The sequence below is a fragment of the Mixophyes fleayi genome, chromosome 4 (assembly GCF_038048845.1).
Source record: "Mixophyes fleayi isolate aMixFle1 chromosome 4, aMixFle1.hap1, whole genome shotgun sequence".
Lineage (NCBI taxonomy): Eukaryota > Metazoa > Chordata > Amphibia > Anura > Limnodynastidae > Mixophyes > Mixophyes fleayi.
Genome location: NC_134405.1, coordinates 169257681 through 169275200, shown reverse-complemented (window position 1 = coordinate 169275200; position 17520 = coordinate 169257681). Strand labels below are relative to the sequence as shown.

General features: G+C 43.0%; 1 protein-coding gene across 3 annotated transcripts in view; it reads left to right on the top strand.

Annotated features, from left to right (window-relative positions):
* Positions 1–17520, top strand: part of LRRK2 (leucine rich repeat kinase 2) — a 173818-nt gene that overhangs the window by 70756 nt on the left and 85542 nt on the right. For all 3 annotated transcript variants that reach the window (XM_075208827.1, XM_075208826.1, XM_075208825.1), the window contains exons 26-30: positions 870–1018; positions 7740–7833; positions 9907–10102; positions 10182–10363; positions 10772–11001. In XM_075208827.1, the coding sequence (XP_075064928.1) occupies positions 870–1018; positions 7740–7833; positions 9907–10102; positions 10182–10363; positions 10772–11001 (851 nt within the window). The remainder of the gene's footprint in view (positions 1–869; positions 1019–7739; positions 7834–9906; positions 10103–10181; positions 10364–10771; positions 11002–17520) is intronic.

The window sequence follows — 17520 nt, the reverse complement described above, 5'->3', positions numbered from 1 at the left end:
AGCTCTCCAGCTACAGCTGCACACATATGTGCGTGTGTTGGGAGTGGTAGACAGTGGAAGCGTAAGAGAGGATTTTTTTTTATCTCAAAATGTAAACTGTCAATAAGGGAGAAAGGATTAAAGGGGAAGGAGGAACAATGGATTAAAGACAAGTGTTTGGAGAATAAATTTAAATTTCAGGGGAGCAGCGGGAGAATGAATTACAGAGGAGGTATGTTACATGAGAGGCATGTTTAAGATAATTAGATTACAAGGGATGGTGTTTGGTAGTGCATATCATGCCGGGGGAGACTGGAGGAGGAGAAATGATAAAGGGATGGGGTTTGGGTGCTGATGGTGGGAAGTTCGTTACTGGGCGGGTAGTGGTGGAAAATAAGTTATAGTATATATGCATATGTTACAATGTCAGAAGTTATATAATAAGTTTGTTGGTTGACCATTTCTGTTGTCATTACTTGTTATGTATGTAAAAACAAGCAAAGCATGGACCATGCAATTTCACTTTAATAATTGTGACATGTGGGAAATCTAATCCAAAAAAAAATCCATATCTAGCAATTTCTTTGAATTTCTACAATATTAAATAAGAATACAAATGTGATTCTTTTTAGTAATCGTATAATATCTCTCTAATAGCCTTTCTTGGCATGGCATTGTATTTTATAATAAGATCAGACTAAGACAAGACTTCAGATTCCTGTTTTTATTTTAAATAACCTTATTGATCATCTATATAATTCTTAATATAATTAATGGAGTGAGCAAGATCATGTTGTGTAATAAAGATTTCAGTTTGTACTCTTAATTGTAATCTATTTCAAGAAGCTGATTTTGACTATGTTAAAGAAAGTGTTTTATTTTCTATACAGAAACAACATTTCTGAAATCAATAAACCACTTTGCTTGTCTGAACTAAGGATGCTAAATTTGAATAAAAACACAATTTCTTCACTTTGTTTGGATTTCCTGAGTAACTGTGCAAAGCTGGATGTGTTTTGTGCCATGACAAACCAACTTGGTAAGAAGTAAAACACAAGCTGTATATGAATGAAATGGGATAAGTCATTTGGATATATTTAAAACAATGGAAAAGAATGTGGGGTACTTTTTGTTTTTATTTTGTTTATCACATTTGTACATTTTAATGTTTTAATTGCATTGATGTAGATGTCATTTTATGTGTTCCAAACAACTGTGCCTCACTCAGTGCTCAGTCCTCACTTTTCAAAATTCATTTGAATTATTTGTCCATCAAAATATAATTTTTTTTAATTTTTCCACATATTCATCGTTATTTGTGGCTATTCCATTTGGAGCACCCTGGTACCCCATCCCAGCACATCAGAAGTAAATCTTTTCCCCTACTTATTTTGACATGCACCTAGCCATAAGTAGAGGAGCAGTTGCAAAAAAATTGACTGATATCGCGAAAATAAGGTATAGAGAATGTTCTTTTCTCTTTCATCCAGTCTGGGGGACACTGCTTACCATGGGGTTGTGGAGGGGAGCTCGGGAGTTGGCACCTAGCTAGTTAACTTTAGCACTACTGACAGACCCATCCCCTCTACAATTTCCCTGCCTCTTCCTCTTCCTGTCAGTTTTTTCTAGGTGCCCAAAGGAGTTGGGCTTGTTAGAAACAGCTAGTGATTTATTTTAATTTATTTTTAATAACTTAAATTTTTCTTTTATTTTTAGACATAGAGTTAGATTAGGGCAGAGCTGGGAGTGTGTTCTATATATAGAGAACACACTCACAGAAACTGGGCAGCGGTGACCGGACTCTGTCAGAGGGAGCAGACTGCTCTCAATGGCAGAGCATTAGCGGTCACAGTACAGAGTGACAAGCGGTCTCCCGGACCGCTGTCACTCTTGGAGGCTCCAACGATAACCGGCGCTGCCATTATAGGCATAGAGTGCCACTTATCGCATTACCCCGCCGGCGGCCATGATGACGTCATCGGTCCGCGGAGGTGCACAGAAGGAGAGTCGGGGGCCATACCAAGATCCCCCCTCAGGAAAATAGGAGGGGGCATCGGGGTATTCAACACTGCAGGAGACCTCTTCAAGGGGTCTCCATAACTCTTCCAGAAATAAGGATAAGTTCCTTTTTAAAAAAAAAAAAAAGACAGAAAGCTGCAGAAGGGGAACTATCACAGAGCTCCCCTGCTCTGCAGCACAAGTGGTACAGTCCAGATTTCTGGCGCCAGAAGAAGCCCGGGAAGAAACTTATCTTGGAGGGAGCAGGCACCAGGACGCTGCTGTTGGACTTCTTACCTGAGTGACCCTTTTGGCTAAGTACCAAAACCTTTCTTTAACCATTTACAAACTGTATTTTGTGGTTACAAGAGGGAGGCTAGTAATGATTATTGTATTTTCTTACTTGCACATATATCTTTTTATCTGTTACACACATACAAGTACAACTTTTATTACAGATTAGTTGGTTACTTGTTGTTTACTCTGTCTCTCTCAAAATTATCTAAGTGTGTTTTTTGTGCTTTTCCTTTTAAAATGTCAGGAAAGGGAAAAGGCTCTATGGCTAAATATTTTACATGTTCCAGATGTAAAGTTAAATTAGCATGTGGGCAGAAAGACCCGTTGGCGCTCTGCTCAGTCTACGAAGGAGAGGTCCCCTCTGCGCAAACCCAGCTCCTTCCAGCCCCACTAACGGAGGAACCGGCCTGGGCGGTTTCCTCTTTAGCACAGATGATCTCCCAATCTACTCAATTGTTATCTAGTGTGGCAGCCTCTGTGACTAATAATGCTATTACACCTGTGGGGCTCCCTGCCGCCACGGTTTCTACTGAAGCGGCTATAGCAGGACCTTCCTCTTTGCTTACGGACCAGCCACCTGTATCCACAGAACCGGCATGGTCCTCAGCATTTATAAAGGGTTTGGACAGGCTTAACCAGTTACTTGAATCCCCAAACCTGCCCCCAGCTAAAAAAAAGCGGCTTAGATCTGCTAATCCTCTCATGGTCCTTTCAGATTCGGAGGGATTTTCAGAAGAGGAAAGAGAATCAAATTTGGATTCTGACCAGGTTCAATCCTTGGAACAGGAAAAAAACACTAAATATCAGTTTATTGATGATTTGGTTTTAGCGGTGAGGCAGGTGTTGGACCTCCCAGAAATGGAGGATCCTAGTCCCAGAGACAGAAGTCTCTTTAAGAAGGCCAAAAGGAAGGTTATTCGATTTCCCCCTTCTGTAGAACTGAGAGATATTGCAGAGGGAGCCTGGAAACAGCCTGATAAAAAGTTCTCTGTTCCAAAGAGGTTCTCTTCCCTGTATCCATTACAGGAGGAGGACGTGGCTCGCTGGGAGGGATTTCCGAAAGTAGATACTCCAGTAGCCCGTTTGGCCCGACACACTCTCCTTCCAGCCCCAGGCTCCGCAACTCTGCAAGATACCACTGACCGCGGAGTGGAATCTCAATTAAAATCTATATTTATAGCGGCGGGTTCTTCCTTTTGCTTCAGGTTGGGTTGCTAAAGCCATGGAAGCATGGGCACAGCAACTGGCAGAGTCCTTACAGGATTTAGAATTGATCACCCTAGCTTTACATTTAAAAGAGGCATCAGGGTACATTTATGAGGCGGCTCAGAGCACAGCATCTGTGTCCTCCTCTATTCAGGCTGCGTCAGTTTCAGCTAGAAAAACATTATGGCTGAAATCCTGGGAAGGGGATTCAGAATCAAAGAAATCCATGGAATCCATTCCTTTTACAGCAGCAGGTCTGTTCGGCCCAGAATTAGATAATATGATTTCCCAGGCAACGGGGGGGGCAAAAGCACCTCTTTGCCGGTCCTCTCCGGTAGAGGCCGGGCCCCACGGTTTAGCTCCTTTCGTCAGTCCTTTCGGGGAACCTTCTTTCCCAGGGGACAGTCGTTTAAAGGTAGACAACCGAATTCTTGAGGCTTGTCTGTCAGAGGTAGGTCCTCGTTTGCAGCTAGGCGCCAGGCCTCAAAGACTCAGGAGAAGCCTGCGTCCTGACTGCCACTCTATTCTCCAAGAGATGGCGCTGGTGGGGGGACGTCTGTCTCTTTTTCAGGAACAGTGGGCAGTGTCATCCCAAGACCCTTGGATTTGGGGCATTATAGCAAGAGGGTATATGATAGATCTGATGTGGCCAATACCACAGCGCTTCTTTGTAACCCCGCTATCCCGAGATCCACAAAGAAGACAGGCAATGCAGGCCTGTGTCGCCTCTCTTCTTTCGCAAAGAGTCATTTGCAGGGTCCCAGTCAACCAGAAAAGGAAGGGATTTTATTCTAATCTTTTTCTGGTCAAGAAGCCGGACGGGTCCTTTCGACCCATTTTAAACCTAAAGAGCCTCAATGTGCACTTACGAGTGGACAAATTTTGTATGGAGTCCATGAGGTCGGTAATAAATGGCCTAGAGAAGGATCAGTTTATGGCGTCCATAGACATAAAGGACGCTTAACTCCACGTTCCCATTTGGAGAAATCATCAGTCTCTCCTGAGGTTCACAGTGGAGAACTCCCACTATCCGTTTTGGGCTCTTCCCTTCGGCCTCTCCACAGCTCCAAGGGTCTTCACGAAGATCATGTCGGTGATGGCAGCGTGTCTTCACATAAAGCGAGTTCAGGTCGTTCCTTATTTAGACGATCTACTCATCAAATCCTCCTCAGAGATTTGCTTACATCAGCACTTTTCACTCACCATAGCGGTTCTCAAGAGCAATGGGTGGCTGATAAACTTAAAGAAATCCCAGGTGGTTCCGTGCCAATGCATGGTCTTCCTAGGACTCATCATGGATACCAGTCAGCAGAAGGTGTTCCTGCCTATGGAGAAGATCAGTTCAATCCAAACTATAACATTTCAGGTCTTGTCGTCTCCCAATCCCTCAATTCATTTGTGCATGCGGCTACTTGGGAAGATGGTGGCCTCCTTCAAAACTATCACTTTTGGTCGGGCTCATTCTCAATGCTTCCAGTAGGATCTGTTAACAAAATGGTCAGGATCCCATCTACGTTTGGATCTCCAGAGGATCTCGCTGTCTCCGGGGGCGAGAGAATCGCTCCAGTGGTGGCTGAATCAGGATCACATGTGGGGGGGCAGGTCTTTCGCTCCATGGTCATGGATCATAGCCACAACAGACGCCAGCCTGAGAGGTTGGGGGGCGGTAGTCCTGCACCTCCGGCTCCAGGGACTTTGGTCTGTTCAGGAATCAGCCTTATCAATCAACACATTGGAGTTGAAGGCAATTCTTTTAGCTCTTCAGGGGGCCCAGACCCTCCTTCAGGGCCACCCAGTCAGAGTTCAATCCGACAATGCCACGGCTTTGGCATATGTCAACAGGCAGGGAGGAACCATGAGTGCAGCTGCAATGCGAATTGCAGCTCAGATTTTTGCTTGGGCAGAACAGTATGTTCCAGCAATCTTGGCAGTGTTCATTCCGGGAATAAAGAATTGGGAGGCCGATTACCTAAGTCGAAATCCAATGATGCCGGGGGAGTGGTCACTCCATCCGGAAGTATTTCAGTCTCTAGTTTAGAGGTGGGGTCTTCCGGATATAGATCTCATGGCCTCAAGACACAACAAAATAGTTCACAGGTTTTGCGCAAGGGCAAGAGACCCCTTAGCGGTAGCGGTGGACGTGATGACCATGTCATGGGAATTCGGGTTGGGATACCTGTTTCCCCCGCTTCCCATGCTTCCTCGCGTGCTCAGGTGAGTGAGGCAAGGCGGTCTGCCGGTAATTCTAATAGCTCCCTCATGGCCGCGTTGAGTGTGGTACGCAGACATAATATCCATGGCGGAAGGACAAGGATATCGTCTTCCGTCACGAGACGACCTTCTTCAAGGTCCCTTTCTTCACCAGAATTTACCTCAGCTCAGTTTAACGGCATGGCTGTTGAAGCCAGCCTCTGGAGGGCTAGGGGTTTCTCCTCCAGTGTAGTGAACACTATGCTGCAAGCTCGAAAGCCGGTTTCGGCTCACATCTATCATCGTATTTGGCGAGCTTATATCAGATGGTGCGAAAATAAGTCCTGTTACACGTCTTCTTTTCGCCTCCCTCGCTTATTGGCCTTTCTTCAGGATGGGCTGGAAGCAGGGCTCCGTTTAGGTTCCTTAAGAGTTCAGATATCAGCACTTTCAGTTTTCTTTCACCTGAAGTTAGCGGATTTGCCAGACGTCAAGACTTTTCTTCAGGGAGTCTTACATATTCAGCCTCCCTATGTTCCGCCTACAGCACCATGGGATCTTAACCTGGTACTGGATATGCTTAAAGGGCCTCCCTTTGAGCCTTTACTTGTGGCAGATTTTAAGTGCTTGACTTGGACGGTCGTCTTTCTTTTGGCAATTGCATCGGCACATAGGGTGTCGGAATTGGGAGTTCTATCTTGCCGGGAACCATATCTAGTTTTTCACGAGGACAGAGCGGTATTGAGAACACTCCCTTCCTTTGTTCCAAAAGTAGTGTCGGCTTTCTATTTGAACCAGGAAATTGTAGTTCCGGTCTTTTCATCTACTTCCCATTCTGATCAACAATCTATGGAAAAGTTAGATGTGGATAGGGCTCTCCGTATATATGTCAAAAGAACTTCTCAGATTAGACGTACCGATTCTCTGTTTGTTCTTTATGATTCTAACAAAAGAGGCTGGACAGCCTCAAAACAGTCCATTGCAAGATGGATTACGGCAACCATTAAGCAGGCTTACTTAAGGGTTAACCGTCCTGTGCCAGAGAGACTTCCGGCCCATTCCACCAGATCGGTAGGGGCGTCATGGGCAGCGATAAATGGGCTTTCTGCCGACCAGCTTTGTAGGGCAGCCACCTGGTCTTCTGTCCACACATTTACCAAATTCTATCAATTTAATGTATTCGCATCCGCGGATGCAAAATTCGCTCGTAGTACCCTACGAGCGGGGTTTTCAGAGCGGTCCCACCCTTAGGGGACTGCTTTAGAAGGTCCCCATGGTAAGCAGTGTCCCTCAGACTGGATGAAAGAGAAAAGAGGATTTATGTACTTACGTTAAATCCGTTTCTCGGGGACACTGCGATCCCTCCCTTCTGCTTTTCCTCTGTATGCTCTTGGTTGATTGACCTTTCTCCTTGGGGCTTTTTAATTAACTGACAGGAAGAGGAAGAGGCAGGGGGATTGTAGAGGGGAGGGGTCTGTCAGCAGTGCTAAAGTTAACTAGCTAGGTGCCAACTCCCGAGCTCCCCTCCACAACCCCATAGTAAGCAGTGTCCCCCAGACGGAATCAGAGAAACGGATTTAACGTAAGTACATAAATCATCTTTTTTCAAGTCCACATCTATTCCACTCTTGTAATTGCCCCTGCCTTTTTTTCCCCCTTTTTCACTGTAATGTAAAATATGTAAAGTAAACTAGAGTTAGGGGACCCTATTAATTGACTATTGTCACATCTGAATACTAAAATATATGGCACTCCTTAGAAGTTGCTTATACTTGGTGTGTGGTATCTGCTGTAGTTTTGAGTAATATGCTACTAGGATCCCATTGTGTATATGATTTAGTACATGACCGATACAATTCAGTATGCCAGATTTCACTATGGCGAGATTTTCATACATGGAAAAGAAATGCAGATTGAATGAATATACATATTATCACCTCAAATGTACCTGAAAAAATAAAGTGGAAATAACCACCAATGGCCATTATGAGATTTCAATGTTACTAAATATAGTGATATATAATATAGTTATTTAATACAGTTCATTAACCTGTTTCTTTTTTTTTCAGCTATGGTGCCCAATATTCCTTCAAAAATAACCACATTAAGGTTGTCTCATAATAAATTTACAAATATCCCCAGAGAAGTTCTTCAACTCTCACAGTAAGTATGCAATTTTGAACTCAACAATTTAGTCCAATTGCTATTTTGTTTTTAATTAACTCACCTCTTCCTCAAAGCCTACCAACCATCTACTTAACCCCCATCTCCTCTCTTTAGCTCATCCTCCCTTCTCTCCTCTTGCCTCAACTGGCTCCTCTTGTGCCTGGTCTGTTTACCCTCCCTTAGGATGTAAGCTCGTATGAGCAGGGCCCTCTCCCCTCCTGTCTCCATACCTGTTCTTCCGCTCCGTCTTTACTGCATATGACTAGCCGGAGTTTCTGAAGTATTGGTACTTTTTGTTCATTGTTCTGTATGGTTTCACCCTGTATAGTCTACTGTTAGTACTGTGTGCGGCGCTGCGGATACCTTGTGGCGCCTAACAAATAAATGATAATAATAATAATAATTGTGTTTTCAAACAGAAAGTTATGCAGATTGTTTTTTTTTCAGGCTTTCTTTTTTTTTTATATATTTAAGCTTAAATACTAATTTCCCATATAATTTAAGAATTATTCTACACTGTATCTGTTTTGTAGATATATTCTGCCTCCCCATGCTTTCTTTGTATTGAAATGGCTTCTGCCTTTTTCTGCAGTGCAATAGGCCAAACTTTATTTCTATTTGAGCTGGTGCTGACATGAATCCTGGCTATCCTGATCTGTCTTCGGTTGTCCCAGGCAATCAGGGACAGCATGAAGAAGGCAGATAGCCATTACATCATGGAGACCGACATAAGTGTATAGTTAGACAAACTTGGTAGATTCTTTTTTTAAAAGTTGTGATGTTCACTTTAAAGCAGTATTGGTGTACTGAATGGAGGTATGGAGGGGCAGTCCCTACTGTGAGTAGGGGTAATGGTTTAGGCCTCTCATTTTACAGATGGTAATTTAAAATGTGATAAACTGGGCATCTCCTTTAAAAATATGTGCAACACCTGCAAGTTAGGCACACCTTCCCTCTTTGTTGTCTTTTTCACCAATCCCCTAACATTACTGCTAAGCAGTCACAGGTCCTGCTACGCTGAATGCCAGAATAAATTAAATTTAACTGCATAACTTTTCAAGCAACTAGGACTCTGTGTGTAGTAAATGTGGCTCCTGAATGAATTGGCAATGTCTTCTGTCCATTTAAGCAGTTGATTTCAGTATTTACATATTAAGCAAGACTTTAAGTCTCCTTCCCAGATTTCACTGTCGGTCCTGACAGAAGAACACGGTCAGTAAGTGGCTGGTGTCCTAGAATTATGAAGGTCCAACAATGGGATATGTGCAAAAATATCACTAACCAGCATGGCTTGTATACAGTTTTACTCATGCACATGTTTCATACTTCACTGTGAACCAAACAGAAGTTATTGTCCTTTATTATTGGGTATTTTTTTAAGTAAACCATAATAAGTTTTATATAAACCATCCTAAAAGTTCATTTCCCTGTGGTCCATTGTTCAAATGGTTCAGCAGATCCACCAAGGTTGGCAGCTGGTGCACCACATGCTGCCTGTTTGAAGAAAGAGCGGGACTGCATGAGTGATAGAGTCCATCAGTGGCTATCCCACTCTCCTCGCTCCTGCTGACCTGGTCTATTAATAAGAGGGGGAGGTTGCTGAGTACCAAAAACATGTTTCATGCGGCGGTTAGGGGGTGTAGGAGACAGTATGACCGTGTAAGACTAGCCAAACCTTGTGAATGCTAATTTGATGATTTGCCAGTAATTGTTGGTAATACATCTGGTTTCTACCTACTGCTGTAAATTCACCACTTATTACAGCAGGTTTTAACACATAAAGTTGAGCTTGACTGGCTCCCCTATTTTTACTTATTTATTACAACAGACCTGAACAGAAAAACGGGACTGCAATATGACAGATTACTGTTGCTTTCTCAGTATTCAGCAAAATTACTAAATTTAAATGATGTATTTAAATCATAAGGCAATAGATGTGAATGAAAACAATTTCAACATTTTTGTACTAATTGGGTACATATGGAAAATATGGGGTGGAGAAGGCATTACAATATTTCTTCCTTTACATGTTAATGTCAATTAAAGTGCTTTACTTTTTTTTCTTTCAAGTTTGCGAACAATAGATTTAAGCAACAATCATATTGATAGTCTACCTGGCCCATTGGAGTGGGCTTCATTAAATTTGCGAGAAATCATCTTGAACTACAATCAGATTAGCATCTTAAATCTTGAGGACCTCCACAAAGATGTAAGCAGATGGTCACGGCTTGAGAAACTGCAGCTTTCTCACAATAACATCAAGGAGGTAATAAATGAGATTTACCATAAAGGTTTTTTTTTTCATTATTTAGGATATCCTGTTGATATACTTCATTGTGTTCCAGATTCCCCCTGAGGTTGGATTTCTTGTAAACATCACCTGCTTTGACATAAGCTACAATCCAGATCTGAGATCATTTCCAGATGAAATGGGAAAACTTACTAAAGTTTGGGATCTGCCACTTGATGGACTACATCTTGATTTTGATCTGAAACGCATAGGGTGCAAGGCCAGAGACCTCATACGGTGCATTTTTTGCTCTTGTTTTAACTTTTCTATATATAGAAATGTTTATTGCATAAAATATTAATATATAATAGTTAAATGTATTTTAATGCTACATACATTTGCTATTTTCCAAAATATATCTTATATGCCGAGCTTAATTTTAAGTACTTCCCTATCTTGCAGTAATACCAGATCAAATTCCACCAACCTGAAGATTTATCTGCTATATGTGGTAATTTTTACCAGATTTTCTATAGTACTTTACAGGTGCTAATTGTACACTGTGTGATGTAAGTGGGTAATAATCTAAGAGCGTTCTCTCATTCTTTTCTACGAGTTCGATCTCTGGTCTGAATAGGCTATCCTATAATTCATAAGGAATACACAGTCCCATTTACTTATTCAACACACTCTTTCTGCTTTTAGATTTCTCCAACAGCGCTTGAAAAAGGCTGTTCCTTATAATCGTATGAAACTGCTGGTTATGGGGAACACAGGATGTGGCAAGACAACACTACTGCAGCAGCTGATGAAAGATAAGCGCCCAGGGCAGAGACCAGAAAAGGCAACCATTGGAATAGATGTAAAGGACTGGCTCATTCTGATAAGAGGGAAAATTAATAAGGAAATCACATTGAATGTCTGGGACTTTGCAGGTAACAAACATATAGCTTAAGAAATGTGAGCTTGATTAATATTGTCATGCAATGTCATCAATATACATCAATAGCCTCATATTTGGTGTCACAATGCAGATTGATATTTTAAAATGTCAGAGATGAGATGCACCTGTACAGCCTTCCATCTCTCATTACAGGTTGTCAATGGCAGCTGGCTGGTCTAGCAATGTGGCACAGGACCATCATGCTGAGATCCGTATTTAATGATACAAACACTGTTTCTAAGAAACAGACTCACCGGAGTGCTTCTGAATTGTCATGGCGAATCTTTAATTTCACAAGGGATTTCCTCCTGATAGGGAGATCTAGAATTACTAATAGACCTCGATTGAAAGCACAATTTGGGTATCCCTATATTCGATAGAATTAGGTGAATACATTTAAGGGTAATTCCCTATGTGAAAATAAGAAACCATTGGATAGCCTAAAGAGCAAATGTTTTTCCTAATGATTTATTAATAAATAAAATAGTTCGGGTTTGATATCATGCTAAAACGTACATATATGTCTTGAGGCAAAAACAGAATAAAATTCTGTTTGGTAGATTGAGACTAAAACATCATTCCTGTCAATGCCTATGTAACCATGAAATGGTCTAGTCATAAACTACTTTTACTTTACTAATTGGGTAAAATTTCACTGGCTCTCTACAAAACTTTCCATATGGTATTTTCTTCCCAGTGCCCTCTGTGTAAGATATTTTGAGCCAACACTCTGTCTAATTCTAAAGTTTTTGTATCCTTTTTTTGTACTGTGGTTCCAACACCCTGCATTCTTCCATGGATCTTACTAAGATTCTGCTGGCTTTTCAGTTGGCTTCATTGATCATGTGGTATAGGTTTCTCGATCTTCCTCTTCTTCAAAAAATCTTTTTAATACTTGAGTTTCAGAGCTGGCTTTTCTTTGACTTTTCAAATATCTGCGCACTGTGCCGCAGAGCACCTTCTAAATGGTCACAAGGGGTAATCCCTGCAACATCACAGATTTCTTCTCTTTTCTACAGTGTAAATACTGTAGAAAATACAAATGTTCGGTCCGGTTTACCCTCCCAGATGCAATAAAACAATGCTCAACCTCTTACCTTTGTGCCTACCTCCCATTCAAGAGAAGCCCATTTTTAATATGTTGCAACCAAAAGTATGCTCCTATTTATTTCACAGTGAATTATTACATTGTACATTTCAATACCCGGTGTCTTCTGGCAAATTGGCATGTCTGACCTGCTGTGTGATAATTCCTGCAGGGGCGCTGCTCACCTCCACTCACTGTGGAAAGCCCTCTCTTCCAGTTTGGTTCTTTGGGCTTGCAGCAGCTGGAATCACCCTTTCCAATGATAAAGTGGTTTGACCTGAGTTGACAGTAGTGACACACCACAGCTGGTCTCCCATTTATTATCTGTCTTTGTACTTGGTTGGCAGTGGAAGTTGCCTCAGCTTTCCTCCTCTTTGAGACCCTCTTCCCTCCAGTGGCCAATCGTCTTCACCGTGGGTGTTGCAGTTGCGCACACTACTGTTGCCCAGGTAATTTCTTATGCTGATATGGTGAAGATACCAATCTGGCTATACTTGCTTTATCTGGCCAGTGAGGTAACTTTAAAAGAAAGCTATCCTAGTCATTGTTCTTTACATAGACGGGTCCCGGTTGTTTTGGAAATTGATGTTTCTCCTGGCCAGTTAATCAAGATGAACATCTCATATCCTGAAAGACAACGTTAGGGAGGAAGGGACTGCATATTTTCATTCCCCAAAGAGCCATACCATGCCACCCTAAGTTCATGATTTTGGGATATACATCCATGTCAGAGAGCGCCGTTAATTGGAGCAATGGCAGCCGTCATCTTGCTGTAAGATACCAAGTTCCTCCCTCAGAAAAAGGAGGGTGGTATCTTGTATAGCCGCATAATTCATTAGGAAACAAAGGAACAAAAAAATTGACGTGGGCATACTAAAATAAGAAGCCACATCTGTCGATTACTACTACAGAAGTAGGAAACACTCGGGTGTGGAACGAATGCATATAGAGCTCCCCCACCTCAGCTTGGACTTTTGGACTTGCACATATGCGTGCCAAAAGATTGCCTGGGAACACAGCAGACTCTCCTCTGCAGGAAAGGAGTCTACCAGCAGTGACTCCAATATAAGGCTGACCTGTCTTAGCTGAAAGGCTTAGTACCAAAAATATTCTATACTTCTATACTCAATTTACAAGAAAAATAGGGGTATATTAGTAACTGTTGTGCAAGCACACTATATAGAATTCTACTTACAAAACCCATCTCATATCGCTTGCAAGCTTATTACAAGATATTACTTTTGACTGACTGTCATAGATCTGTTCGTATACCTGTATCTATATCAAGCCTGTATCTTGTGTGACTGTATTGTTTCTTACTATTGTGTCTCTTTTTCCCACTCAGAATATGCCTGATAAGGGAAAGGCACCCTGTGAAAAATATTTTACTTGTTCAAAATGTAAAGTTAAGTTACCAACTGGACCCGGGGGCGCATTGTATTGACTGTGACGTTGGGACACAGCCTACGCAGGCCCAGATTAATGTATCACCACTACTGGAGGAAGCGGCATGGGCATCTTCTCTGGTGCAATTTGTTGGTACACTGGTCCAGCTGCTAACTGTTTGCATAGATACCAGCGGTTACCGCGGTTCTCCCCGTCGCTTCAGTACAAACTGTCACCCCTATGACAGTCAGGATACCAGTGACCACCGAGACAGCTGAACTGGCATCGGCTGGTCCATCATCCTCTCTTGCTAACCCAGGCCCTCCTTCTGGAGAACCTGCTTGGTCCTCATCCTTGGTCAGATGGCTAAATCGGTTAAACAGTTTCTTGTGCTCACCAAGATCTATACTGTCTAGAAATAGACGACTCTGGTCCGCAAATCCTCTTCTGTCCCTCTTTGATACTGAAAGATCATCAGAAGAGGGGAGCGAGCTCATTTTTGACTCCGATTCTTCACAGGTCACTGGAAGAATCCCCCAGATATCAGGGAATTGTTGACCTGGTATTGACAGTACGTCACCCTTGGACCTTATGGATTTGGACGCACCCAAAACTTTGGATCAAGGTCTTTTCAGAAAAATGAGAAGATGCGTAATCTGTCAGTGGATCTAACAGAAATCGCGGAAGCAGTTTGGAAACAGCCGGATCGGAAGTTTACTATCCCGTGGAGATTTACTATTCCACGGAGAGGGACTGGCCCATTGGGAAAAGATCCCAAAGGTCGATACTCCGGTGGCACGCTTTTACTCGCCACACTACACTTCCGGTGCCAGGAATAGCTGCCCTGCAGGATGCCACCAACCGCAAAGTAGAGTGATTTTAAAAATCTAAGTAGTGGCGGGCACCTCCTTCAGACCCATATTTTCATCGGCATGGATTGCTAAAGCTATTGAAGCATGGGCTGACCAGTTGGCGGAGGGACTGCAAGACTCAGACTTGCTCCTCCTGGCCCTGCTCCTCAAGGAGGCATCAGGAAACCTATATGAGGTTGCCCAAAATACAGCTTCAATTTCTTCCTCGATCTCTGCATTGGCAGCCAGAAGGACTCTATGGCTGAGGTCCTGGGACGCAGATACGGAATCTAAGAAATCGCTAGAAACATTGCCTTGGTCCTGAATTGAAAAATATTATTTGCCGGGCCACTAGTAGCAAAAGTACTTTTTTTCCAGTAAATGAACCAAAGCACCAATATTTGGTTCATTTAGACAGCCCTCTCAGGGGGGGGAGGCTTCTCTGCCAGAGGTCAGGCGAATAGAAACAGACAGGCAGGGAACAGGAGACACTTTCACAGAGGTTGGTCCTCTTATTCTACGAGGCATCCTTCACCCAAGCTTCCGGAAAAAACGCAGCCTGACTGTCATCCACCCCTTCTCGCGATGGCAGGAGTGGGAGCACGATTGCCTCTGTTCAAGGATCAGTAGACAGCATCCTCCGAAGACCATTGGATTTGCGGAATCATGACAAAGGGGTACAAGATAGACCTGTCAGGTTTAGCACCTCATCGGTTCTTTTCAACCGCCCTGCCCCACAACCCAGAAAGGAGACAGGCAATGCTGCTCTGTGTCACCTCTTTTCTTTCTGTCTTTCTGCAGGAGTCATCTACCCGATTTACGGGGAAACGAAAAGGACAAGATTTCTACTCCAACCTTTTTCTGGTCCCAAAGCCGGATTGCTCATTCCGACCCATTCTAAATATAAAAATGTTAAACCTACACCTGTGGGTGGACAGGTTTTGTATGAAATCCCTCAGACCGGTAATAAATGGTTTGTAAGCAGGCAAAATTTTGGCATCATTATATATCAAAGACTCCTATCTTCGCGTCCCCATTTGGGAGGGACATCCGTCCCTTCTTAGATTTATGGTGGAATTTACTCGCTACCTGGACAATATCTGGACGACCTCCGTATTAAGGCCACATCAGCTTGTCTGTTACAACAGCACCTGACACTTGCCATCAAGGTCCTGGAGCTCCATGGCTAGTTAATCAACAAATCAGAGTTGATCCCCTGCCAGCGGATGACCTTTTTTGGGGCTCATCATGAACACCAGAAAATAAAAAGTATTCCTCCAGGAGTACAGGGCCCGATCATTACAGGACATAACTACATGGGTTCTGACCTGTCGCAGACCATCCATCCACCTATGCATGCGGCTATTAGGAAAATTGGTGTCGACCTTTGAGACAATTCTTTACAGTCGATTCCATTCCTGCTGATTCCAATGGGACCTCTTAACAAAGTGGTCAAGATCCCATCTGCATTTGGAACACCAACTGATCCGCTTGTCACCCGAAGCGAGGGTGTCCCTTCAGTGGTGGTTGGTCCAGTACCTCCTGGTGGTAGGCAGGTCATTTTTTCCATGGTCCTGGATCATAGTGACCACAGACCCTGTCTGCGGGGGTGAGGGGCTGTAGCTCTTCACTTACGCCTTAAGGGTATTTGGTTGATTCAGTAGTCTTCCCTCTCAATCAACATTCTGTAGTTGAAGGCCATGCCAATGGACCTTCAAGGCACCCAGACCATCCTTCAGGGATCCCCAGTCTGTTTGCAATCCGACATTGCCACGGCAGTGGCTTATGTCAAGAGACGGGGCAGAACCAGAAGTGCAGGAGCCTGTCGGTGGCGTTGGCAGCGCAAATTCTGGCCTGGGCGGAACACCACTTTCTCTCAATCTCCACAGTGTTAATCCTAGGAATCCAGAACTGGGAGGCAGACTATCTGAGCCGACATGCTGTAATGCTGGGGGAGGTGTGGTCACTTCATCCAGAGATCTTTCATTCACTTGTCCTAAGATGGGGTCTAACTGACCTTAACCTCATGGCGTTGAGACTTTAATGACAATGGGCCTGATTCATTAAGGAAAGTTAAGTAATACAATTGAGTAAGTAGTCTCCTGGACAAAACCATGTTACAATGCAAGGGTGCAAATTAGTTTTCTATTTAAAGCTAAAGTTAAATACTGTCTGTTTTTTCATGTAGCACACAAATATCAACTTTAAATTTCAGTGTACAAATAAGCTAGCAAGTATTTGTGTGCTACATGAAAAAACTGACCGTATTTAATTCAAAGAGGGGACCCCAAATTCTATGGGATACTTGGATGTGGTCAGGGCTCTTTATGTACGGAGGACCTCTCACATTCGTCGCACAGTTTATTTATTTTGTTTGATTCCCATAAACGAGGATGGCCAGCCTCAAAGATGTCTATTGCTAGATGTATTACTTCAACCATTAAGCAGGCTTATGTCAGTGCTAACCGACCTATGCCAGATCGAATTGCTGCCCATTCCACCTGCTCGGTGGGGGCTTCTTTGACAGCACGAAATGGGGCCTCAGCAGACCAACTTTACAAAGCAGCCACCTGGTCCTTGGTCCATACTTTCACCAAATATGATCATTCAGTGTCTTTGCGTCGGCACACGCAAGTTTTGGCCGTAGTGCTTTACGTGCTGAGCTGTCATAGCTGTCCCTCCCTTATTGGGCCTGCTTTAGAACGTCCCATTGGTAGCAGTGTCTCCTTTCTGCTTTTCTGCTTTTCTGTTGTATGGTCTTTGGTTGTTTGGCCTACCTTCCTTGGGGCTTTATAATTAAACTGAGGCGCTACATGGAGTTAGAGGGGAGGGGTCTGTCAGCATTGATACATTTAACAAGTTAACTAGTTAAATGCCAACTCCATGCTCCCCTCATACAACCCATGGTAGCAGTGTCCCCCAGATGAAATCTGAGAAATGGATTTATCGTAAGTAGAAAAATCACCTTTTTTGCTTGATGATATATGCATTTCTAAAACTGCAATGTTTGGCACATGCTTTGTCTCACTGGAAATCACACTGATTGTTCTGGAATTTGTTGAAACATTTTTGTATTTTGTTTTTTAAATTCATTTTATTTTGTGCCCGTTTTATTTCATTAACATTGGATTTGTTGTTTCCTTCATTTTGATCCTTCTATATTATTGGACTTAAAAGTTTTTATTGA